This window comes from Styela clava, chromosome 1 (genome assembly GCF_964204865.1).
Source record: "Styela clava chromosome 1, kaStyClav1.hap1.2, whole genome shotgun sequence".
Taxonomy (NCBI): Eukaryota; Metazoa; Chordata; class Ascidiacea; order Stolidobranchia; family Styelidae; genus Styela; species Styela clava.
The window spans coordinates 529,240-556,857 of record NC_135250.1 but is presented as its reverse complement, the minus strand read 5'-3'; the positions used below and the strand labels follow the sequence as shown (position 1 = coordinate 556,857).

Sequence of the window (27,618 nt, the reverse complement as noted above, 5' to 3'; positions counted from 1 at the left end):
CGCCCGATTTCCAGTTCAAAAAGGGCATGAAATCCAGACCTACCAACAGTTCTGTAAAACCGGCTAACTTCGGATGAAATTTTCAAAGGTTCATATCTTTACTAAATTACGTCATATTGTGTTTCTGGCAGTTTTTATAGCAGTGTTTCCCAACCCCAGTCCGCGGTTTCAAATGAGTCCTCAGAGCGTTCGAAAGAGTCCGCAACAAGCCAGAAATTCACTGCGGGCCCCAACACTTAACCATCAGCCAAGTTACGATTTACGTTAGAATTTACATAAAACATAAAAAGCCAGTTTATTCACATGACATTAATCGAGTCAATAATTACTGGTTACTGAGTAGACCTGGGCATATATTCGAATATTCAACTATTAGAATAGCAATTTACGTGTTTGGTAACACGTGACGCGACAGGTCACTTGCGAGTCGCTTAATCAAACGATTGGATTTCACAACTCACTTGCAGATTTCCGACGAAAACAAGAGTCTGTACACGCTTCGATAGATAATACGTAATACTGTAAGTGTAGTAGATGTTTCTCGCGAGTTCGAAAAATGAGGAATAAATTTTTTTCTGGTAGGTGTAAATGGTGGCAAGCCAAATTTTCTAAATTGAAAAGCGATCAGCGACCAATTAAAAACGCTTTTTTAGACATTGCAAATCGCAAAATTTCGTTTGCTACTGTAGTATACGTACCAGGGCATTTCCTTTTGGATTCTTTGCTTTACTGCCTCCACATTGGTACGTATAGTAGTAATGGAGCACCGTAAGTGTTGTACGAACAGCTCAGATTTGTCGAATTCACAAAAAAATGAATCTGAACAAAATATAATCGAGCACTTTACCATGCATTGTCATGGTACTTTCTGAGTAGTATTGCTCTTATTTCGTCAACACAACCGCAGATTAAAAGGATCACACATATGGATGGATTGAATATTTTATGCAACAAAAAAATTCATTGAAAAGTCGGCTCTTTTACCTAGTGACGTATACACGACGATTACTTCAGAAGTTGTTCGCGAGAATTTCAAGGCGATGAATATGTATTTTTGATTTACTAATATACTCAAATATATTTTTAATAATTAACAAATTTAGTTGTACATTCTGGAAATTTAAAGAAGCTATAGCAGGATTTTTTCTAGCGGTGATAACAAATTCGCAAGATCGCAAAAAATATGTATCAAAGCTGAATACGAGAATATCGGTCAGAGCCCGAAGACTTATCGATCCTAAGTTAGGGGATCCCCCAAAAAAGAAACTGCGGTTTTACTTTATCCGCTCTTACTCCATAGCGACACAGTGTGTCCCATCACTAATGTATCAATAACTCGCTAATTATACGACATAATTCTTCCAAAATCAAATGATGAATGTACTTCAAAATTTGCAGCAGATTCGACCTCGCTTTAGTGAGATACCGCGTGTATCTAATAGACAAACATACAGACAGACAAATACCTATTAACATCCCTATCGAGATCGATAAGTAACAAGAGAGCTACGCCCAAATATATGGACACGTCTGTTCGCAGTACAGTACGGTTTACCGTACCGTCAGATCACAGTCTACAAATATATTCACACCAAGCGAAGCAGTCCAGTCAGACACAAAATAGCGTCCTATGTCCGCAGAACGTTCAGTGATGTCATAGCAAACAAAAACAAATCTCACAAATCTAACAGAAATATTTGAAATAAAAAAAAGTAAAAATTTCACCTTTAACCACTAAAAATTTCAAAGCAATTGGTCCAGTAATCAAAGAGAAAAGCGACTTTTTAGAATTTCCACTAGGTGTCCAAAAAGTATGACGAAGGAGAAGAATAATAACAAGAACAACAACATAATATTGAAACGATCGCTATGTCCACGTGTCCAATAAATCGGGCAATATATTCTCTCATTATTATGTTTGCAGATGGCCATGGAATTTTAAAGAATTAATTCTTTCATCTAGTCGTAATTCGATGCAACCGCGAGTTACCCTGAACACAATTGAATTAAAATACATTTTAAATTCTCGTTGCTGTCATGGATTGAATATTGTACGACAGAAAATCCATTTCCAATTTCAAAATTCGTAAAATTTCTGTTGTGTTTGGTTTTATTGCTACTGTTGTACAGAGTACAGTTGCAATAAACGCACCTTGAGGCCGCAAAGGTTTTCGCCGGTGAGGAAATAGTCCACGACCAAAACAAGTTGCGAAATGCTGTTTTATAGCGAGGCCTTATATATCTAAATCTGGTATCATATTCAATCGCGCAATTTAATTTATTTTTCGATTAAAAAAATCACGTTTTAGCATAAAATTGACACTCCGTTTTCGAGCGACTAAAATCGTATCTTCTACTGATGCTAACTTCCTCAAAATACTGACATTCCATAGAGGCCGTTATCAATGTATATAGAAAATTAGATTGATCGCGAGATGTCATAGGAGACCCGATATAAAATTGAAATTCGAATAAATTTTTTATTAAGATAATAGCATCTGACGCACACGTTGAACTTGACGTCACACCGATGTCACTCACTTCGGAGACGACGTCATGTTGCGTCGCGTTATAGATTTGACGCCAGACATTCGGGCACCGACGAGTTGGCATCTATTTGAAAATAGCAACGATATTTTGTTTGATTGGATCAATTTCGGCTAATAACATATACATTTTTCTGTGGATCTTGAATTCATGGCCCCAAATGTTGGAAATGTAATTCAATTAAACTTATTAAAAATGACAATTAACGAAGGGCTTTTTCGTTCGATTTGACAATTTCAAATTCCTCCATGAGGAAGGGCAGCATGGTTCAAAATAGAAAAATTGTGAGCAGTTGTGAAATATTGCGTAATTATAAAATATATAACCAGCGGTAAATTGTCGCAAATGAGTTCGGTTTCATGAATTTAACAAAAATAATTTAAATCAATGTTGCCTATTGCCAAATCGGTGTTTTGTCGTGATTTATGCGCGACCGGCATTTAATAAAGAAACCGTCATATGAATGCTGAATAACATTTTGGAGTGGAGTGGAGTTCAGTACGGCACACTATCCCGAATCCGGATTTGCGTCTACATTCCGGAAGAGCCAGAATATGAATAGGCGTCTGTGAAACCGGGGGCGTCGAGTTGTCTGCGAGCTCGATGCGTGAGAACGTCAGATGTCTGGATATGACGTCAAAGAAAGTCACGCACAGATCGGCAGTTCGGCACGGCTCTCGAATTTTGCTAATTTGATTTTCGTTTCTTACCGATGTATACTGACCTATATGGTTAAATATACGATGTATTTCTGAATCATTATATTCAGTCTACTGTTGGTAGTGCCTAATTAAAATAATGTCGCGTAAATGCAAACGTCTGTGAATAAAATAATTACTTTTAAATAATATCAAGAGATTACAAAATTCTGCGTTTCGATTAATACGTCTACGAGTCCAACTAATTTTATTATAAGTGTTTGTGACTACATGACATCGTTTGAATTGTCGTATAATGAAGTCAAAACGATGCACGATATCGAAGTTTTTTTTTCAATAGTTAAATTAATATCGATAGCGAAACTTTGTATGCCCGTTAATACCTGCAATTACAACAATTTAACATGGCATCTTCGGTTATTTAGAACTGAAACTTCCAGAACGCACAACGATTACGAATTACGATATCATTTAATAATTATATTCGAGATTTTTATTTAAATTTGAGCGTCAACAATCTATAGTAAAATAAAAGCCTCGATGATTAATTGGATTAAACTATTTTGCCAATTTGATTCTTGTTTTTCACAGACTACGCAAGTTGATCATTTGCGGCACACGAATGCATCAATGCGGCATTATATTAATTTGATTCTTGTTTTTCACCTATCTATTCTTGCATAAATCCCGCAAATTAACATTTGCGGTATATGATTGCCTCGACGTGGCATTGAATTAAAATATTCTCGTATTCCGTATTCTTCGAAGTTAAACATTCGCGACATATGAATGTATCGATGCCGCATTATATTAGTTTGAATCTTGTTTTTCATCGATCTATACTAGTATAAATTACGCAAATTGAACATTTGCGGCATATGAATACATCGATGCGGCATGATATTACATTATTTTGCTAATTTGATTCTTGTTTCTTGCCGATCTATTATTGTGTAAATTACGCAAGTTGATCATTTGCGGCATATGAATTAAATTATTTTCGTATAGATTAACATTTGTGGCATATGAATGCCTCGATGTGGCATTGAATTAAATTATTCTCGTATACCGTAACTTTCGAAGTTAAACATTTGCGGCATATGAATGTATCGATGGGACATTATATTATTTTGAATCTTGTTTTTTACCGATCTATACTAGTATAAATTATGCAAACTGAACATTTGCGGCATATGAATACATCGATGTGGCATTATATTAACCCTTTCCATGCGATTTTTATTTTTTAATAAATAATCGTATTTGCTACGCCGATTTTATGCATTTGTACCCCCACAACTAATCGATCGACTAACGAAAAACTAATGATCCTCTGCTGCCCACTGACGGCTCGTTGGGAAGCTTATTTGAAGAGCTTGCAATTGGCGATTAAAAAAAAAAGATTTTTCAAAAGTGGTGGTCTGAGTCACAAACCGGATAGGAAAAAGGCATTTTTTTTTTCTTGGGAGTTGAAACTTTATACCGTGATAAAAAATAGAAATATTCGCTAAATCCTTTACTGTTGCCGCTTCGTGGTTGGCAAACAATAGCATAATATTGCTGTAGCAATTTCGTGATCTAACTCAAAATATTTTGGTAGACGGAAGGGATAATATGTCTTCTATTACCACCCAAAATACACCCAAATTTGCATAAATTTCAAAAACACTCCCTCGTTCCGCCGCAAATAAAATTCCCGTCGTAAACGAAAGCGAGATTTACCGTCGCTTATGTTAATCTCGAAGAAGACTTCTTATCAATAAACTAAAACCCGGAAAAACTAGACCAACAGTTTGCGACCCATTGCTAAATAAAACAGTGAAGTACATCAACGTACCCGCCGCAAGCTAGCGAGTTTTGTCGTGGGTACGTATACGTGCCCACCGCACGGAAAGGGTTAAGTTATTTTGCTAATTTGATTCTCGTTTTTCGCCGATCTATTCTTGTATAAATTACGCAAGTTGCACATTTTGCGGCATATGAATGTCTCGTTGCGGCATTAGATTAAATTATTACTTTATGAACTAATTCATCTAATGCTATATCGAGGCATTAATTTTACTGTTTATCGATTGTGTGTTATCAAAATGTAATTTTTATTATCTCTGATCCATTTATTATCGTTAACACGCCATCCTATCTACATTGAAAATGAGAGAAACACGGCACGCCAAGGTTTACGTCGAGGAACGGCCGATGCGTGCCTGCGTGCGTCGATTGAAATTCAGTGACGTCACACGCCGTCAATCGTTTTTTGCTCATTTCTCTCGAACGCACCGGTAAAATTTTTTTTACATCGGTAGATCTGATTATTTTTTCACGAGGAATTCAATGGTGATGGTTTTAGATTGCGCTTTTTGTTAGTTTACTGCGCAGCTTCAATTTATCGATATCGGGAGACAAAATCCGCCAGACGTCCATCGAAGGAGGGATATTCGATCACCGTTAAAATAGGTTTCTCTAAAACGAGAGATTGTCTCTCGATCTGTAAAGTGTGCCGTACTGGAGTTTGACAAACGGTATCAAAACATTATCGGCTATAATAAAAATCGGCTTTGATCGGTGAATATTCGGATCTAAAGTTACGATAATAAAAAATAAAACGAGACGTTTTAGATTACGTACTTTTCGCTCGAGTTGTGGTGACGCAGGGAGGTGATTCCCCATCCGAAGTTAGATATTTAATGGCGTAGTGAAAAATGAGACAAGACATAAAAAATGATCCGATCGACAAGAAAATGAAATGCATGTATAGAGAATTACATCAATGTAATATATTTTGAGTTTGGGCGAATTGGACAACAAATGGCCGAGTCACTGATTAAAGTATAGTGAAATCATCTGAAGTTAGCCAGTTTTACGGTACTGTACCGCAATAATTCAACCTCAACTCTAATGCCAGTGTCTGAAAAATGTCCACCTGTTCAATCAAAACCGGTACAGCCATTGCTTTACTTTACTGGTACCAGTACCATACTTACTTCAGTACAGGTACCGTACTTCCCTACTTACTGATTTTTAAAAACTGCCACTAAACTAATAAGATACCGGTATACTACTCAGAAAACAAGATAAGGTATCGGTTAGGTTATTCGATTTGTGCTGTTATGCATAATCTTCGGAAACAGGAACAAAGCTCCATATAGTCTACAGAAATAATGTTCAAAAGCGGACAGACGCCTCGTCTACTTACGGTACAGTTACAGACTCAGAGTTATGCGGCGACGTTTGCCGATTATAGCAGTGTAATCCAGGTCCTTTCTGGGTTGCAGTAATGACATCACACGTCAATATTTGCATTGCTGGACTCCTCGCCGCCGTAGGGTGGTTCACGTAACCGCTGGTCGGTTACGGCTTCCTCTACCATCAAGTCCATGCTTCCGAAAAAATAAAACAACTAACTCATCCCATACCCGACATGGAATGGTAATCGGACGAGAGGCCGTGGTTCGCCATATGGATAAGCCGTCTTATCGCTCTCCTCTCCCCCGGGATAAATATGTAAATCCAATCCTATCCTATTTTGACATGATATGAAGTAACTTGCCCAAGCAGTCTACAGAACGAGCAAGAGTCCATTCAACGCTGTCAGACGTTAACATGTATATTTTATACATCTGAAACAAACAAGAGAGCCACGCTGAAATATATGTACACGTAGCGCCACCTAGTATCAAATTCGGATGACGTCATAGCACTCAGAAAAACGAATCCCATGCAACTCATCGAAATATTTAAAATAAAACAAGAGAGCTATGCTCAAATATATGGAAACGTAGCGCTACCCAATGGCAATAATTTTGATGACGTCAAAACAAAAAAAAAAGTAATAGCCTCCTGGAGAAAAATTTTATCTTTAACCACTGAAAATTTCAAAGCAATTGGTCCAGTATTCGAAGAGAAAAGCGATTTTTTAATGATAATGACGAATGAAAATAACAATAACAATAAAATTTTGAAACGATCGTTATGGCCACTAAACGTGTCCAATAAATATAATACTCATCTAGGGAAAAATTCCATCTTCAACCACTAAAAATTTCAAAGCAAATGATCCAGTAATCAATAAGAAAAGCGTTTTTGGACACGTAGTGGACATAACGATCGTTTCAATATTATGTTGGTCTTGTTGTTGTTGTTCTTTGACACTTTTTGGACATCTAGTGGAAAATCTGAAAAACCGCTTTTCTCTTTCATTACTGAACCGATTGCTTCGAAATTTTTACTGGTTAAAGATAAAACTTTTCTCCAGAAAGCTATTACTTTTATTTATTTCAAATATTTCTGTTAGCTCTGTGAGATTTGTTTTTGTTCGCTATGACGTCATCGAACGTTCTGCGGACGCATAGCCGACACTCCTCTTCTTTTTAATCACGTGACATCGAACGTCGATGGTTCGTAACGAAGTCCTTACGGTACTTTGCTACAATTTTTTCCTTACGCTGATCGACGGTACGGTAAACCGTTCTGTACTGCAAACAGATGTGTCCATATATGTGGGCGTAGCTCTCTTGTTTTTATAACGATACCAAGAAGAATTCAAATAATAAGAAGAAGAGTGCCAGCATAAAATGCAAAACGATCGTTATGTCCACTAACGTGTCCAATAACTAATCCCGTAGGCCAGGGGTTCTCAACCTTTCACTTACCGCGTACCACTGTACTGTTTTCCACTCTGGCCCCGTACCACCGACAAATATCCGCAACACGCAAAACGGGCGAGAGCGATGTCTAAAAAGGACTGGTAGTGTTTGTTGTTAATTGTTGCAATATTTCGAATCTGCTCGCGTACCACTCAAAAAGCTCCTGTGTACCACTACTGGTACGCGTACCATAGGTTGAGAACCACTGCCGTAACCGGACGAGAGGCCGTACTTCGCCATATGATTGAGCGTCTTATCGGCCATCTTGTGGCCTTTCCGCTCTCCCGCGATAAATATGTGAATTCTAAATTATATTCAAAAAATTCGATGGATTCAAAGTCTAAAAAGAACTTCTTTTCCTGAAATCCTTTACAAACTTTTTTTTATTTTTCTACCCTGGGGGGAGCTAGCCTTGGTGATCGTGTACGGTCGTATCGCTCGCTCAGTCTATGCTGAAAAACATGTTATTGTTTGTACGTTGGTGTTTATTTTTATTATCGTTGCAATGCCCATTTCTTCTGGTCGTTGAAAAATAAGTTACTATTTCTCTCTTATTCAAGCTCTTTTATATTGACACCATTTCGATTTTTTCTACTGGAATTCTGATTGGATTCGGTAATTCGCATTTTTGGATTATTTATTCTTTTTATCTTGAACACTAATTTTAATCAGTATTTATTTTATCACCATAAAGAAAATACACTTAATGCGAACAATAGGAAGAAAAGACAGGAATTTGGCATTTCTGGGTGAAAAGTGGCGCGAGAAACCAAAACTGGTTAAAACGAGCATCGACACCCATGATTAAGTCCAACAGTAATTAATATATGAAAAAGAAAAAAGTCAAACATTCAATATTCACGACGCAATGAAAACAGCACGTCAACTCAAGGAGCTGGTAGGAGATTAGTAAGATGAGAGCATGAGATTTGTATATTTAAATATAAAGGTGGCATAAGTGGAGTCACGCAAAAGGTGGGAAATACCATTCCAACTTAAAACACCTGTATATTTTAGGGAATTTTGAGATTGAGATAGAAAAAGCGGGGTACATACCGGTATAGAGGACTTTGTCGAAAAGCGAGTGTTATGCTCTCGCAGGTTACTGAGCTAATCCGAACTTAATAAAATCACTAACTATTATTGTTGATAGTCTTCTAAATTCGATTCAGTAGTATAGAATATTCTAATTCGTCATTCTTATTCTTTATCTCTTCACACGTTGTATTACTGTTGACAATTTTCATGATTTGCATTATCATGTAATATTCTTTGATTGAATTGACTTGTTGAGGCCTTTTAACCACACTTAAAACTTATAGCGCCAAAGTGTCTTGTCCGGACAGAAACTTTCCTTAGGGATCGGTCGACCTAGAAGTCTTTCCTTCCTCTTTGATTATATTTTTTGTTAATTTATTTTTACTGCAATGTGTACTTCAATGAAATATTCGGAAATAAATCATCATCTATCTATCATGTTAATTTTTCAAAATGTTCATCTACTATTTTACTTCAAACACAGATTTGAATTCAGATCCATTTTTTTTAGTTGCTATAGATTGATTTAATATATTCAATAGATTCCAGTTTGATAACATTTTCAAAATTGTTCATCTACTCAATTTTATTTTGGTCACTCTGACATAAAAACAAACGAAATGAACATGACCTTGACGGGCATAACAAAATTAAAATACATACAAGTACTCGCCCATCCACCAAAAACAGTTTGTTCAATCGCTAAATATAGAATATTATATTCGATCAACTCCAGTTCGATAATATTTTTGCAATTGTTCATTCACTCTTCAATATGGAACACAATTTCGATTTTAAATTTGTTCTTCATTGTTGCTTCCATCTCTTGAAAACCGAGGCTCGCTTTCTTTGCCGTCTTTCTCCCGATTTTAGGAATCACTTTAATTATGATGCTGTATTTCCCTGGTTTTATATCTTCCTTATAATGAATGGAATGGACGCCATCTTGTTTTTTAATCCTGAACATTCTGCCCTTGTTTCCACCGATGATTTTGTACAATGTGTGATCCTTCAATGTCCGAATAGCTGGGATAAGTTGGATCAATCGTTGATGAGGGTTCAGGTTTTGTAGGCTGAGATGCATAATGATTGGAACTGATGTATTAACTGGTGGACGGTTCTCATCATCCCCGCTTATCATTTCCATTTGTGCTGACTCAGTAGAACTGAGGGAATGGCAGTCATAGCATTGCCCGGTTTGTTGCTGGAATCCACTGATAGCTTTTATGCATTGACTGAAAAACGAAGAATTATGTCAAGTACAGAGAATGAGATTTATTTTTGGCGCATAGGATATCACGCTTCTAAACTTTGTTGAGAGAACAGATATACTTGTAGTGTTAGGCAGCAATCCCAAGTCGCAAAGCAAATACTGGGATTTCGAGGTATCTTTGTCTCAGCGGCCCAGGAGCCACAATTTTGTCCATTTAGACTGGTGGCCATGTAAGTATGACGTAAAAAGTTACAATTTATAAATGTGTAACAGAATGGCAAGAATACGAAAACTATGAACAAAAAAGTTGATTACATAAAATTGGTTAAAAGCAGAAATTTACGGCAGTATCAGGCAGGCCAGATTGAATCACCCAATGGGCCAGATTTAGTTCGCGGGTCGTAGTTGCCCCTGTCAGCACAGTCTGTTATTGACTCAAGTCTCTTTAAGTCTTCGTTATATGGTGATTTGAGCCTTCCAACAATACATCGTAACTACACTCACCTTCCACCAAGACCGAAGTATCCTCTTGGGCATCCACATTTGAATCCACCATATGAATTCTGACATTGATAAGAGCAAGGATTGTTCTGGAATCTGCATTCATTGATGTCTCCGCATCCTCTACCTCCCATCATTGCAAAGCCCCTGAATGTAAGTGTGGGTTATCAAACTGGGGTAGCAAGGGTACTCGTATATTTTAATTAATAAAAAGAACAATTTGGGACCATTACGGAAAAGGCGCTGCCTGGGACAAATACAATATCCCACAAATCTTTTTATTTCTCGAAATGTCATTAAATAATAAGAAGAATAACATGCCACTAACTTCTTTAGACGAAACACTATATAACTCAAACGAACAGACTTGATTTCGACATAAGTAAAACCGCTTAACCTTTATCTAATTTTAATAAAAATCAGTGTTACATTGATTGCATTTGAAGTCATAACACATTACAGATCACAGCATGCTCGCACTGATAAAATCACATCAAACATGTGGAATTGACATAAGATTCATATCCAATTCATGTGGGATCTCAAGCAGAAGCACATAAAATGTACACGGCGTTAACCTGACCGTGGCAATAAATAACACATAAAGATATGTGACATTATCTGTGATATAACGCATTCACATGAACATATGAGACGTCGTGTGTCTAAAACAACGCACATAGAAATACATTTACCTAACGTTTGACCTTGGTTAAAATCACATAAACATTTAGGACCTTGCATGAGAGTAAACAAAATAATACTCTTGTGTGACATTGAAAGATCACATACCACATATAAGAAATTGCATATGACCTTGAACAAGACAAATGCAATTCATGTGTAATCTTGAGCAGAGTCACATAAAATGTGCACAACGCTAATTTTACTTCCAATTGGCTTCGACAATACTTTACACAATATCTATCTACCTTCCGCATTCACCCCCAGTGCATCCGTATTGCCCTTCAGTAGTAGGAACACATCGATCATCAGTTTCGCAAGAGTGTGCTATGCAGTCGTTGATGTCTAAATATGAAGAATCAGTTGCAATACACCGGTAAATGTTGGCATTATGGTCTGGTGCAACATTTCCCAGCCTGAGAGGAGTTATTCCCAATGTTAGATGTGCATTTATGGGGTGGTTGTTTTCTATTTGCGTGTAGAATTAATATTACCTTAATTTAGTAGTATTGCATGCAATACATATTTATTATTAACAGACGAGATTTTTTTGTGAAATCTTTTACTATAATATTAGGTCATTCTGCCCCAATAGTTTTGTCAGTGTAAACAGTAAAATCCCACAAAATTGTTAATTTTTCTGTCATTATTATTAATAAAAATAGCTAATCACTCTATGTGTCCAGACTTTGCGGACACCATATAGATTATTGGGGAATTATATTTTACCAAATTCTCTACCTTCGCAAACTCTGCTCTCTTCATTAAGTTTGTAGCCTTCTGGACATTGGCAGATAAAAGATCCGAAAATGTTGATGCATTTTCCACCTTGACATAAACCTGGTAGATCAATACATTCATCCACGTCCAATAAGTCCTCTATGATTGGGTCCGATTCAAAATCGTGGATTTTATCTGAATAAATAGGTTGGAATATTTCACGAATTGATGTAGAGGTCTTACAATATAAAAAGCTTTATAGTAGCTGAAAAAACTCGTGGAGATGCTATGCTAGTTGTTTTTTAACCAGGATTACGTATCGCCCTGGGGAAACGTTACAAAAATACATTTGTTTTAGTGTGCCGCAAGACATTTGAATCAAATAGTATAGTCATCTTTATTCTTGCCGCAGCGCGCATACAGATCAACTTCCACAAAGGCATAAGGCAGGGAAAGGTAGTTAGTTAGTCTTGCGTAACCCAACTGATAACTATAAAAGATTCCAGCCATGAATTTAGTGTCAAAGTGTTTCTAAAATTATCATAGCCTAACGTGAGATCAACAGAAACAAAAAGAACAGAGGTAAAAGTTGGTAATGGGGCAATGGCAGAAGAGTAATAAATGATAAATCACTATTCGATAACTTAAGAGATCTTTAATGTCTCACTGTCTTTGATTTTGTGTGTGTTATTCCAAGTAATGTCGAATAATTGCCCTTTTTTTTTCTTAACCAGTGGTTAAAAGAATAAAAAACACATCTGATAATAAATACTTGTTTTAATAGTTTTTAAGATGTTCCAGTGGATTTTTGTTGAGTTTGAATGAAGCGATTATACCATCAATTTTTAGTTTGAGCCAGCGTTTTCTATTCGTGGAGCAATTCCTCACCAGGTGGGAAGGTAGGAATAAAAAGTGCCAAAACAGGCAATTTACTGTAAAAGTTACTTTGGGCTGTGTAGTAGACATACTCACGGATGCATTCAACACCATTAGAATCGAGAATGTATCCTTCTGGACATTGACATACATACGATCCCACCACGTTGACACATTCCCCGTAGATGCAAATGGACACGTCATCACATTCATCAATGTCGATGCAGTTTAACCCTTGTTCATCTTTCTTAAAACTGGAACGAGAACACAATCTTGAGTCAGAACCGCGGTATAGAACTGGTTAATCGGTATACCGGTTGCAGATGATAAACGGCAATACGGTACAAATAATTTTGAGAGTTAACCGCTAACAGAAATACCATGGCTTGCGTCAACAATGTATTGTTGGTATTGGTTTACGGTCTTTGATTACGGTACCTTTTACTTATTGGCAGATGTTGTTCATTGACTTTTCATATGTTTCCACTAGTATGCGTAAGCATCGTTTTCTAGAACAGTGATTCTCAAACAGCGGGGCACGCCCTACGATTGCTAATTAAAAATAAAAAACATTTGTTATATTTAATTTTTCTCGCCTTATTTTGGATATTTACATTTCTTAGTTTGTTCAGAGATTGCTATTACATCCACATATTTTTGAAGTTTTTTGAATAAAACATACTTTTACCTTACTATCTGTTATTTGTAGCTTATTGTTAGCTACTTATTTTTGAGGTGGGGCGCGAGACTTTGCAAACTCTATAAAGGAATTGGCTCAAAAAGTTTGATGAACCTTGTGTTGCATTAGTTGATTTGTAGGCTGTGTTAAGTTAGCTTGCTATGTGGTGTTGTTTTCATTGTTTGTTTTCATTAAAACTGACGTTTCTATCAAGTTGCATTCATGTGTAGTTCGTTAGTCAACGTCATGTTCATAACAGCAGGTTGGAATGCGTGGTGCATAATTTAGGATGTCAGATATGGGATTAGTTGGGCAGTTATTTGTTTCCAGAAGCATGGACTTGATCGTGGAGGAAGTCGTGACCAACCAGCTGTTACGTGAAACCCTTAGACAGCGAGGAATCGAGCAATCTTCTCGCACATAACCTCTTGCATAGGATTTGAACCTGCGGACCCACACAAGGTAATCGGTGGCGAGCATATTCCCAACGCTTAGCACGATGCGCTACATCAACATGGATTGGTGAATGCCGACAATTTCACTAAGCGTCTCTAAAGTTCACGGTTTCAATTTACCAGATAATTTTCCCCAATTTTGTCTGTTAATTTGAATTTATGGGAGCACTCCTACATGGTATATACGGACACTTTATTATTACATCCATCTTTCATGCTATTTTCAAGTTTTGAAGATAATAAAGGTATAGAACCTGGCTCAAACTGATCTCATAACTCTGTTGTTTTATAAAAGTTTAAAATATATTCACCCCTGATTGCATTCGCAGTGCAATCCATCTAGACTGCTGATGAAGCATATACCGTTCTTACAACCATCATCCGAATCACATGGCTCATAGGCTAAAAACACAGGAAAAATTTGAAGATAATATTGTGAGGCAGGGGAAGGCCTTGTGGGCTTCTCTAATTTGTTAATCCACCGAATTATTTTGGAAGTTAGGTTTAAGGGGCATCATTTTAAAAACTCGGCCCGGGCAGCAGAAAAGTTTGACACGCCCATAATGATAAAACTAAGCGCGTTCACCAGTGCAGTCAATAAGTACAAAATCAAAATGTTTGTAATTTTGTTTTAGGAGGGAAGCGTTTATAGTATTTTCATGTTTGCCTATAATATGAGTATATGTCAGGATGGTTGAATATACACCCGGAATTAATGCAATGGCCAATGCGAAAGTATAAGTTGTTGTGATCTCAACGCAGTTGTTCCCAAACTGTGCGTTGGAAGATAATTTCGAGTGCATTTGCAAGGTCCCTTTTGTATAAAGGTATTCCATATCTGCCTGCTTCATGAACTTGCAATGAAATGATAAAAATTAATGAAAATTAACGCTGGCGATAAATGCAACTATGATTGATCTTTAATACGTGAATTCTTACTTGTGCATGGTTCCTCTGGACATTCACACTTAAAAGAACCGTATGTATTGATGCATTTTTCTCTTGGACATAAACCTGGAATCTCCATACATTCATCAATGTCTTCCAACAATACCGTGATGGGTATCGGTCTGAATTTTTCATTCTCCTCCGGGTCGTCTCCCAGGCAGAGTGTTTGGTACTGTATGAAGAAGGAGTAAGGTGATTTTTGATGTTAATAGTTTGTATTGAGCACTAGGGAATCATTTCCCTACACATCCCCCACAGAGGGTGAACAAGCTCCCCAAATTTCAAACACTTCTCTAATTTTGAATTGAAACTAAATATAATTGTATTCAAATATCCAGAAAGTTGCGCATAACCTGTGCAGATGGTCAGTGAAAATATAACACATCATGAGTTACAAATAGTTTTATTGCTAATAGCAAAATATTTACCACTCCTCTGAATTCGGAAACAACAACAACAAGAAAACTCCAACATAAACAACCTTAAAAAATTAGTCAAATATACACTTTATGTAAAAAAATAAAACAATTACGTCGTCAGTATTTTTCTCCGGGCATATTTCACATGGATTTCCTCCCCAGGCTTTTCCATAGGGACTACAACAACAAGTCGCGCGGGAAACATCAACTCCGACACCATTGGAACAGATCGGAGCTGATTCATCGCCTTCCACTGTCAGGAAACAGTTTCCAGTGACTGGTACTTCTGTTCATGTGAAAAAACAAAACATTGGTGCAATTACTAGTCAAGTGGCTTTGCGGCGTGGCACATTGTGCTAAACGTGAAAAATACGCCTACCACCGAACCTTATAATTACCCTGAATGGGTTCGTACGTTCAAATCTGATAAATATGTAAGTCTTATCCTAAGTGAGGTATCATATGAGGAACATTTCAAATTTACCCATATATATTCATAAAAATTATGAATTCTGATTCGTGGATCACCCCCTATTATTGAACCTGTTCAGGCGACAGGGCACGAAGACGCGGTTTGCCATTCTGACATCACAAAAATGTAAGAAATATGCGGTTTTGATTACTTTGTGTGGGTTCGTAGGTTCGAATCCCATGCAAGGGGGTAGTTATGTGCGAGAGGATTGCTGGACTCCTCGCTGCCGCAGGGTGGTTCACGTGGCTCCTTATCTAAACCCTCCCGAATCCCGGGGATCAATCGACAAAACTACATTGTAAAAGGAATCCAACGACTTGTTCAGATGTAAGGATTTCTACCCAAAACTGATCTGACCATAAACTCAGTCAGCCCAAAATTTTGGGTTGGGGCAATTTTTTTACAAATACATAATAAGACGCTTACTCGTGCTCTGAATAAGATTTAACTTGATCCCGACTCTTCCTGTGCAGAGTGTTTGATACTGTAGGGGAATTCTCTAAATCTGCATTATTAAATAGTTAAATTTTTTCATATTCTCTACCTTCGCAAACTCTGCTCTCTTCGTTAAATTCGTAACCCTCTGGGCATTCACACGTGAAAGATCCGAAGGTGTTGATGCATTTTCCACCTTGACATAAACCTGGAATCTCCATACATTCATCAATGTCTTCCAACAATACTGTAACCGGTTGCGGTCTGAATTTTTCTTCCGACACTTTTTCCGGGCAGAGTGTTTGGTACTGTATGGAGAAAAGTAATCTGTGAAGTTCTTATTTTAATATGTTTCCATATTTTTGTTTTATTTTAAGGGTAGAGTTTTTTAGATTGGTCAATTCGAATGTTTGATTTGCTAGAAATGATATTAGATTAGAACCTCATTAATTGCTACGCGTTCATTCATAACGTAATAACAGCAAACTAATTGCAACAGTGACAAAACAATACCCCACACCGGCGAAGATCAGTTCGTGTAATTTAAATCAAAATATGACTTGGAAGTGGGATGGAACAGATTGTTTCTAAGAATAAACAAAACTCCCCTAAAATATAAATACCCCCCCCCCCCCACTCTTATAATTTTGTGGTGTGACACAACATTTCAAAATCCCAACTTACCGTAAATGTAATTAAATTTTATTATTCAGAAACTGGCGCCCATTCTGGTGCAGTTCATAACACATTGTTATCGCTAATAGAAAAATATCTATACCCCTCCCCTAAATTTGGAAACAACAACAAATCCCTATCATGAACAACTACAAAAATTTAGCAAAACGGTTTAAATGTACACTTCATGTAAAAAATAAAAACTTACGTCGATAGTATTTTTCTCCGGGCATATTTCACATGTATTTCCTCCCCAGGCTTTCCCGTAGGGACTACAACAACAAGCCGCGCGGGAAACATTAACTCCGACACCATCGGAACAGGTGGGAGCTGTTTCATCGCCTTCCACTGTAAGGAAACAGTTTCCAGTGACTGGTACTTCTGTTCATGTGAAAAAACAAAACATTGGTGGAATTACTAGTCAAGTGGCTCTGCGGCGTGGCACATTGTGCTAAACGTGAGAACCCACCACCGCACATTTTGATTACTCTGAGTGGGTTCGTACGTTCAAATCTGATAAATATGTAAGTCTTATCCTAAGTGAGGTATCATATGAGGAACATTGCAAATTTACCCATATATATTCATAAAAATTATGAATTCTGATTCGTGGATCACCCCGTATTTTTTTAACCTGTTCAGGCGACAGGGCACGAAGACGCGGTTTGCATTCTGACATCATAAAAATGTAAGAAATATGCGATTTTGATTACCTTGTGTGGGTTCGTAGGTTCGAATCCCATGCAAGGGGTAGTTATGGGCGACAGGATTGGTGGACTCCTCGCTGCCGCAGGGTGGTTCACGTGGCACCTCGTCTAAACCCTCCCGAATCACGGGGATCAATCGACAAAAAAACGGAGTCCAATGACTTGCGCCTCCAGATGTCAGGATTTCTACCCAAAACTGATCTGACCATAAACTCAGTCAGCCCAAAATTTTGGGTTGGGGCAATTTTTTTACAAATACATAATAAGACGCTTACTCGTGCTCTGAATAAAGTTTGACTCGATCCCGACCCCTCCTGTGCAGAGTGTTTGATACTGTAGGGGAATTCTCTAAATCTGCATTATTAAAAAGTTGAATTTTTTCATATTCTCTACCTTCGCAAACTCTGCTCTCTTCGTTAAATCCGTAACCCTCTGGACATTCACACTTGAAAGATCCGAATGTGTTGATGCATTCTCCACCTTGACATAAACCTGGAATCTCCATACATTCATCAATGTCTTCCAACAATAGCGTAACCGGTTGCGGTCTGGATTTATCTTCCGACACTTCTTCCCGGCAGAGTGTTTGGTACTGTATAGAGAAAAGTAATTTGTGAAGTTCTTATTTTAATATGTTTCCATATTTTTGTTTTATTTCAAGGGTAGAGTTTCTTATACCGGGCTCTTAGATTGGTCAATTCAAATGTTTGATTTGCTAGAAATGATATTAGATTAGAAGCTAATTAATTGCTACGCGTTCATTAATAACGTAATAGCAGCAAATTGATTGCCACACTGACAAAACAATACCCTACCGGCGAAGATCAGTTCGTGTAATTTAAATCAAAATATGACTTGGAAGTGGGATGGGACAGATTGTATATTAGAATAAAGAAAACTTCCATAAAATATAAATACCCCCCCCCCCCCCACTCTTATAATATTGTGGTGTGACACAACATTTCAAAATCGCAACTCACCGTAAATGTAATTAAATTTTATTATTCAGAAACTGGCGCCCATTCTGGTGCAGTTCATAACACATTGTTATCGCTAATAGAAAAATATCTACACCCCTCCCCTTCCCTTAAATTTGGAAACAACAACAAGAAATCCCTATCATGAACAACCACAAAACATTTAGCAAAACGGTTTAAATGTACACTTCATGTAAAAAAAAAACTTACGTCGATAGTATTTTTCTCCGGGCATATTTCACATGGATTTCCTCCCCAGGCTTTTCCATAGGGACTACAACAACAAGCTGCGCGGGAAACATTAACTCCGACACCATCGGAACAGGTGGGAGCTGTTTCATCGCCTTCCACAGTCAGGAAACAGTTTTCAGTGACTGGTACTTCTGTGACTGTGAAGCATACAAAATATTGGTGAAATTACTAGTCAAGTGAATCGGCAGTGGAGAACATCGTGCTAAGCATAAGAAATACGCCTATCACCGCACCTCTGATCAGTGATTTCCCTACACCCCCCCTATAGGGGGTGAACACCCCCCCTAAAATTTCAAACACCCCCCCTAATTTTGAGGTGCGATTCCACACTGTAATTCTTAACTCAAGTATAATTGTATTCAAATATAACGCCTATGGCATATTCATCAGTGTAGATGAGGGGTTCCAAACCGCAGTCTGCGGGCCAATTACGGCTCGCGTGACGATTTAAAATGGCCCGCCGAACTTGAGTGAAATAGTTTAACCCTTCATTTGGTACCTTTTGAGTTTTAGATACCGTCTATTGTTACATCATTATCACAGTTTAAGCACGTTTGTTTCGTAACAATTGAATTATACCGGTATCTTATGTATACGTATTGGTATTAGGATTACACACTGCAGTATTTTAGATGTCAGCCGTATATTAAGAAAGCTTAATATGTTACAAAACGAAAACTAGGCACCGAAAACAGACGTTTTTTAGATGAATGACAGCGTTTTTATTTCTCTATTGAAAAGAATCACAAATTCCAGCGATTTGTCTTCATTGCCAACAAAATATTTCAGTTCTGAAGGAATACAACATTATGCGACATTATGATCAGTTGACGCGCGTATTTCAAAATTTAATTCATTGCATAATTCATACAAAATTCAAACAAACATGTTCAAAAAAATGTGAAATGTGTAACAAAACAAGTCATAAGTAGCTATTTATACAATGCCAGATGAGCTAGTAACTTCATTAGTCACTATCAGTTGCAAATTACCAGTAGTATATATTTACGGTTGAAAGTCGTGCTTGTTATCTATTTCCCGGGAGTTCTATCAGCTAAATATTATAATTATTGATTTCATTACATAACAAACTGCGATGCTAGGTGTATCTAAAATCAAGCTTAGAGCCTATTTTGGTGCCTATTTCTCAAAATTTTCTCCCCAGCGGTGCCGTCCCGCACTTTTCCTCGCTGCCCTTTTCTGGCCCTACCATTTTATTCTGCTGTGGATTTTGGCTCGCCGTCAATCAACTTGGGGGGCCCCTCTTGTACATCGTTTCTTAATTACATACCATTTTTTTAAGAATACAAATAGCCTAGTTTTATCTCAAATAGCAAATTATTTACCACCCCCTAAATTTCGAAACAACCCCCCTAAATGGAAAAGCTGGGGAACATACTGCCTCTGATTACCCTGAGTGGGCTCGTACGTTCAAATCTGATGGGGGATTCATTATGTACGAGATGATTGCTGGACTCCTTGCCACCTTAGGGTGCTGGTTACGGTTTTGTTCCATGCTACTGAAAACACATAATTGGCTAACTAATCTCATACCTGACAAGGACAGGTAACCGGACGAGAGGCCATGTGACGCCTTATGATTAAGTCGTATCGTCACTGCTGCAATTTTGTTGCAACTAGGCTATACCGAGGAATATTAATGCACTGTCAAAAACACAAATACGACTGAATTCAAGAAGGTTCAGGAAAACTTGATATAGCATGTGTGTGAGTGAGTGAGTTTCTAGCAATGCCACGCGAAACAATATTGAAAAATTAATATGTAATTGTGTCACAATCCGCACATCTAAAAAAAAACAATTAGCATATCAGTGACCTGAACATTCCGGGTTGCATCTGATCGACTGGAATTTGCATGAATACACACAATTGTACACAAATGCCAAAAATTATTTCGGGCATCTTAAACTTTCCACAATGTTAACATACTAGGATATATATAGCCTACATAAGATTTCCGACCCTAATGGTATTGAATCATCCAGTTGAATGAATTTATAACCCAATAGGACAGGGATGGCGAAGCTTTTATATTGATTGGGTCAAAATTTTTTACCGAGGAACAGAAGAGAGTGGGTCACAGATATTTAATCAATGTTCGTATCTATAAGAAACTTCTGAAACACATCATGACGCAACGGTTCTGTTAGTGTTGGTGTAGTTTAGACTTTAGAGCAGGGCTACTCAACTATTTTTACCGAAGATCCGCATACATTCGTGCCTTTGCGGGTCACGAATAAAGCGCGGTGGGTCACTCTGTGACCCGCGGGTCAATGGTTCACCATCCCTGCTATAGCCTTTTAGGATGTGTCTAAGAGGTAAAGCGGAACATATTTCATACAAGACACGATATTTGTACAACGCGTCCTGTATTACTGAATCTTCTCAGTTAAAATCATGAACAAACAGAAGTTCAAGTGTAAATGAATAAATTTCGCCATAAAAGAGATCAAGAACGGGACACGAAGACGTGGTTGCTCATTCTAACAACACAGCAATGAAATGAATATGCGGTTTCAAATGATAATAGGTGTATGATTATGCTGATAAGCTGATCACCTGTCTCAGGATTTCTGTCTCTATTTCTGATTTCGTCAAGCGGGCAAAGTTTATCGAATTCTGCAGTTCCTACTACCGGGCATCCTTCACATGGGTTAGAGTCATGACGCCAGCCCTGTCCCACGGTACAGCAACAATCAGGCTTTCGCATAACGTCACCGAAAGTTGGGTTGCTACATTCGTTTGTGCTCCCTTCGAAATTGTGAAAGCAAGTTCCAACACGAAGATCTGAAAATAAAATTATATAAGTTCTTGACTTGCAGATTTGCTGGATTTGTCTGAGAAACCATCGCGGCTTAGACATTTCTATCGTTACTCCTCACCCAAGTTCCGAAAAACAATGCTAAAGCATATGGCTCAGGTGGGTCAACTGCTTAACCCAGTGTTTCCCAAAATATTTCGTTAAATTCACCCAAAGCCTATTTTATTTCAAAATCTTTTATCAATATTTCCGCAGTATGCAAACCTACTTATAAAGAAAATAGACAGCAAAAAGTCCTCAAAAGTGAGAGGTACTGGTATAAAAATCAGGGGTATCCCTGGTCCTTGATTAAACAAAGATGATGGGAACTGAATTGTTTGTTGTCATATACCATGAAACGCTTCATATTTGATACCAGTAGAAACGACAACCTCGTGAAAAGGCCAGGTGGAGCAATATTAGCCAAAATAGAAGATCAAGAGTAAAATGCCGATACCTGTAAGGCTCGTAACAGTTTTGCAAAATAGTCTTCGTGATTACAATGAGCATTCTGCATTTCAGCGAACGCTTGTAGATTTGCTTAAAGGTGAACGATTATTTCATAAATCTGTTGAGTATGTTAATTTATCAAGTCTTGTTCTGGACGAAGGATAAAAATACGGTGGTCCCGTAGTATGTGCACCACGATGGCGCACATACTTCGGGAGCACCAAAAATACTTTATTTGATATCTTCCGATTCAGACAAACAGTTCTTGTAAAATTGAATTAATTTGATTTGAAGTTATTAGAATAGACATTGGATGTATATAAAATTCATATAAGTCTCTAAAAATAGGCTTTAAATTTAAAGTATGAAGTGCTTGTTCCAAGTCTTGTATATAACAAATGGAAGAAACACTTTAATCTAAAAATGTACCTACCTTGACAAGCAGTCCCTGTTTCATCTAATGTAAGATGTTCTGGGCAGACAGGATCAAAAGACCCGAGAGAAACTTCTGAGATTTCAAAGCAGGTATCGGTAGCAACATCGTACGTGAATCCTTCTGGGCAACTCAGGTCTGCAAATAAGGTGTGAAGCGTTAACAATCGAACTTCTATTATGTGTAAAGTATAGGATGAGATTTTCGTGTTCACCACAGGAGGGAATCCAGATTGACGGCGTAATCATATGGAAAACCACGGCCTCTCATCCGGTAACAAGTCCATGTAGGGCAGTGTCGTATCTAGGGTGTGGCAGCCATGGCTCGTGCCATGGGCGCCGTTTGGACAGGGGCGCAAAAAAGGAGAAAGGTTTCAATCGTTAAATGTTTCAATAAAATACTTTCGAATTGGTAATACCTGAAACTCGTAGTTTTACTAAAATAATAACGTACAAATAACTCATTCCCATGAGAGTCATTATAAATTGTGAACTAACTATCAAGGGGGGCGCATCTTCAAATTTTGCCATGGGCGCAATTTTATGTAGATACGCCACTGATGTAGGGCAGGGTTTCCTAAACTGGCGTCCGCAGACCCACTGTGAAGTCATTACGGACCCCATTTTGAAAAACCCTGTCCTACATGAACTTGTTACCGGATGAGAGGCTGTGGTTCACTATATAATTAGGCCATTTCATTGGATCCCCCTTATGGGAAATATGGTATTCCTATCTGTTGGTAAGCGATGAAAGTGTCGTCTCACATATGTAGATTGTTTTCCAAACTGGGGTTCGTGATGACCGCACAGGGGGGCCGCCTTGATATGAGAAGAGTCTGATCAATCTTCAATGATTGATTCCAAGCCATTGCATTTTTTGTTGCTCTTGAAGTATGCGTACCAAGATGGCGGACATCGAAACGTAGTATGAGACACCAGGTTGGGGTTAGGCCATAATTTCATTCCAATTTTCCTTGTTTTCATTCTATTACAAGTTCGGGGACTAGCCAAGTGACTAACGTAATATTTGTATCTAAAATTATGGCCTAACCCCAACCTGGTAGACATAATACATTTCATTGTCCGCCATCTTGGTACGCATACGTCAGGAGTACCCATTTTTTTGGTTGAGCTTTGCGGACGAATATTCATTGCTGTCAGAAAAGGCAATTAAAACTTTATTGCCTCTTGCCTACATGCGTGAGGCAGCATTTTCAGCCCTTACCATACCAATACTTATGTAGTTTGTTCGTTTCGTTCGCCATACACCGAGTATTTTTGTCATCATTACAGTAGTATGAGAATACACTAAATACAGTTTATTCATTCATTACACAGATTGCCTCAGAACTGTGCCGTCACCGATTATGAATACGTCATCTCAATTAACTTACCAACCACGATGCATGGGCTGCAGCTTTCGTTTCCCCAGCCGGCACCACCGAAGGAATCACAACAATCTTCAGCGGTCAACACTCGAAAGTTATCTGAGCAAGTATCGTTCTCGTATGATTTCCAGCATTTTTGAAGCAGGGCTAAAGTATAATTGAAAAGATATCGTCATGTGATTAAATCCCAGAAAAGACAATTTTCAACTATCGTCAGTGAGACCCAAGTCAGCGATTGACATGACATTGATCTCGTGACTCGCGACTCGGGTTTAGGAACTAATACCCAGCAGTAGGGGATGACATTTTATCATATGTACATATAGAGAAATAGTATGGAAACAAATTGTTTACCTTCGCACACATAGTTCTCCTCATTGAGCTTGTAGCCCTCTGGACATTCACAGACAAAAGTTCCCCAAACGTTGACACATTTTCCAACTTGACATAAAATTGAAATTTCCATACATTCATCAACGTCTTCTAAGTCCTCTGTGATCGGGTCGGATTCAAAATCGTGGTTTTCATCTGATTATAAAGGTTTGAGCATAACTTATTGATGTAGAGAGAAGTCGTACTGTGTACAAGGTACAAGGCCCAATACTAGTATTTGAAAAAACTTGAGTACCCCGAAGTATGTGAACCCCGAAGTTGGCGGACACGGAAACGAAGTATTTTCCAATTTAACTTATTTTAGTTCTATTATGAGTTCAGGGACTAGCCAAGTGACTCCCGTAGTATTTGTACCTGAAATTATTGCCAAATCTAACCTGGTACACATACTACATTCTGGTGTTTGCCATCTTGGTACGCATACGAATATCTGATGATTCCAGAATCAAATCGAATATTTTTTTTTGAATCGAATCTCGGATACTTGGAAGATATTTAGTTGTATTGACTGTTTCATTGTAATGGGTCCAGTAAATTAAATTTTTGAAAAAAGTGATCTATCAGGCAGACAGTTCGCTAAGTGTTCAGACACAGTAAGAAACATGTTCCATCAATTACTCATTCAAAAGAAGTAAGTCATATGTCAGAATTGCATTTTAAAAATGTGTTAATAATAGAAAATAATGAGGGACTCGGCGGGCAATAAAAATGATAACGATGATTTGAAATTCACATCTAAACAGATTCGAATAATTTACTATTCGATTCAAAAGGCTCAGCCCTAATTGAGACGCTATTCTAGTTGTTTTCAACCAGGGTTACATGGCGCTAAGGGTTTCGCCGATTCCCAAATCCTAGAGTCTACTAATCCTAGACTCCGATTCAACTAAAATGCGCATTCAGATAATACTCACTAATGCATCCGACATGAACAGGATTATAAATAAACCCTTTTGGACATTGACATTTATAGGATCCGAAAGAGTTGACACATTCACCGTTGATACAATTGGCCACGTCAGCACATTCGTCAATGTCGATGCAGTTTAACCCTTGTTCGTCTTTTTCAAAACTAAAAATAACAAAAATTAAGATGGTCTGATGGGTAAAGCGTTGGACTGAGCCGCGATGGCATCGTACTGTTGTAGTCAAATCTCAGGTTCAAATCCCATGCCCACCACCTCACTCAGGGTGTGATAAGCTGGGGAGAGAATTTCGAAGGGTAAGATTTTGATCCTCCCATAAATAATAGTTAAATATTGTAAGGCTCGGCGGTGTGACTCATCGTACCAAGCGTTTGCAATTTGCTCGCGCCGCACCTGTGATTGCTCTGCGTGTGTTCACAGGTTCGAATCCCAATGAGGATAATTATGTGCGAGAAGATTGCTGAAGCCCTCACTGCCATAGGGTAGTACACGTAACCACTAGTCGGTTAAAGTCGGCTAACTAATCCCCTACGCGGCATGGACTGGTAACCAAAAGAGAGGCCGTGATTTTCCATATGATTACCGTTTTATCGACATTTCTCTTCCCGGGATATATATGTAAATTTTATCTTTCTATATCATTGACTATACTATATCTATACTATTGATCTTCCCATAAATAATAGTAAGATATTGGGTGTTTGAAATTGTCCAGCTATGGGGTATGTAGGAAATTCACTCTTCGTTCGCGAGCATCGCTCTATCGGTATTTAGTTAGAGTCTTATATGAGAAAGTTGTATTTACCCATCAAGGCATTCACAAGTGAATCCTCCTGGTACGTTGATGCATCGACTGTTCACACAGACGTTCTCTTGATCGCAGTTATCGATATCTGAAATAGAAAGCTCAAGTTTTGTCTATAATTCGCTGCACTGATTTCCCTACATCCCCCCAAAAGTCAACCCTAATTTTCAGGGTGACACTATATAGTATATCCACCACTCCCTAACAAAATATCTACCTCCCCCTAAATTTAATCCCCCCTGAACTAAAAAAAAAACTAAGGATTATACTCAGTCGCTGTCAGTCAGGGCAATCGGAATTCTAACCAGTCTAAACTCCTAGCCGCCTTCTTGACTGGAGCACAGGTTCTCAAATAGTGGGCCATGATTCACTACTGTGCCACAGTAACATTTTCAGGCGGACCACAAACATATTGATAATTGTGGTATTGATTAATTCAGTTTCATTCGAGTCACTATATGTAAATTGTGATTGTAGTAGCAATGTATGACGATGCTGTTTTTGCTACTGAGTGGTAATTTTCATTTTAATTATTGCGAAGTGATAATGTGTATTTTGCGAAAAGAATTTTTTTCTTTTTCTGTAGTTTTCGCCTTGCATGAAAAACTTAATAGACTACGAATTTTTGTGCTACAAAAGTGGGCCACCAAAGATAGATAGTTGAGAACCTCTGCACTAGGGTGAAATAAATTGGTTAGACAATCTCGAAATATAAATTACCTTTTCACGTGTCAGTGGATATTTGTCCAATGCTTTGTTCATAGAAAAAAATTTGTGAAAGCATGTTTTAAATAAGCCTTCTGTAGTTGGGCCATAATGCTAGGCAAAGCTGATTTTACTTTCACTTCCTCGATTAATTGCTTGATAACAATATTTCACAAGATGTTTTCAATTAGTTGAACATGAATTGTTTGAACATAATGGTATTTGGAATATTCCAATCAGATTAAAACTATAAATATCCCGGGAATAATAACAAACAGGGAAGCATGAGTGATAAAAGTCTACATAGGGCAGCCACGAGCCATAAAAGCTTGAAAACCACTGTCATAAATTATACCGTGGGCTTCCCAAGCCTTGTAGATGATATTGTGATATTGCTTGTGTGAAGCCTGATTCAGAGCGAAGAAGGAGAAATGAATCAAATAAAAAGTTTACTCACATTTCCCTTGGCAGTTGATGACGCCGATTATAATAAGTAAACCAATAATCTTCAGTCGGTCAGTCATTCTATTGAACTTTTATTCCTAACAATATGATCTAAAATACAAACACAGAAATAAAAAAGAATTCTCCTTTTCCCGTTTTCGCAACGTTCGTTTGGATCTTTATGGTATTTTCACCTGACAATTTTCCCTTGTTTTCAACAACATCTTAGGGGTTACTGTTTTATTTTTAGAACATTTTTGATTATTATATTTAGCATCGAGATACCGCTCAATAGCAATTATATAGCGTAAATACTTGGCATTATGTATTTTGCTTAAGTAAAGACACGCCACG

At 37.8% G+C, this 27,618-nt stretch overlaps 1 protein-coding gene across 3 annotated transcripts; it reads right to left on the bottom strand.

Moving 5' to 3' along the window:
- Positions 1–7,624: 7,624 nt before the first annotated feature.
- On the bottom strand, positions 7,625–27,411 carry LOC120348526 (uncharacterized). Of its 3 annotated transcripts, XM_078115747.1 has the most exons (19): positions 27,278–27,411; positions 26,116–26,203; positions 25,299–25,456; positions 24,346–24,519; positions 23,998–24,138; positions 22,605–22,742; positions 21,481–21,708; positions 18,859–19,037; positions 18,065–18,263; positions 17,173–17,345; positions 16,399–16,597; positions 15,496–15,668; positions 14,955–15,135; positions 14,327–14,417; positions 12,978–13,135; positions 12,027–12,200; positions 11,534–11,630; positions 10,605–10,748; positions 7,632–10,122 (listed from the first exon to the last, which is right to left on the bottom strand). In XM_078115747.1, exons 1-19 carry the CDS (start codon positions 27,342–27,344, stop codon positions 9,651–9,653), a joined length of 3,234 nt encoding a protein of 1,077 aa, XP_077971873.1. In that variant the 5' UTR covers positions 27,345–27,411; the 3' UTR covers positions 7,632–9,650. The 3 variants fall into 3 exon arrangements, with proteins under 3 accessions (XP_077971874.1, XP_077971875.1, XP_077971873.1); XM_078115748.1 differs by lacking the exons at positions 15,496–15,668; positions 16,399–16,597 and having other exon boundaries at positions 7,625–10,122; XM_078115749.1 differs by lacking the exons at positions 21,481–21,708; positions 22,605–22,742; positions 23,998–24,138 and having other exon boundaries at positions 7,626–10,122.
- Positions 27,412–27,618: the final 207 nt, after the last annotated feature.

Coding starts and splice junctions, on each gene's coding strand:
- LOC120348526 (XM_078115747.1), bottom strand. CDS start 27,344: ATGACTGACCGACTGAAGATTATTGGTTTACTTATTATAATCGGCGTC. Junction 17,346..18,064: donor AGAGAGCAGAGTTTGCGAAG/GTAGAGAATATG, acceptor TCACATGAACAG/AAGTACCAGTCACTGGAAAC. Junction 10,123..10,604: donor TACTTCGGTCTTGGTGGAAG/GTGAGTGTAGTT, acceptor TTCGTTTTTCAG/TCAATGCATAAAAGCTATCA.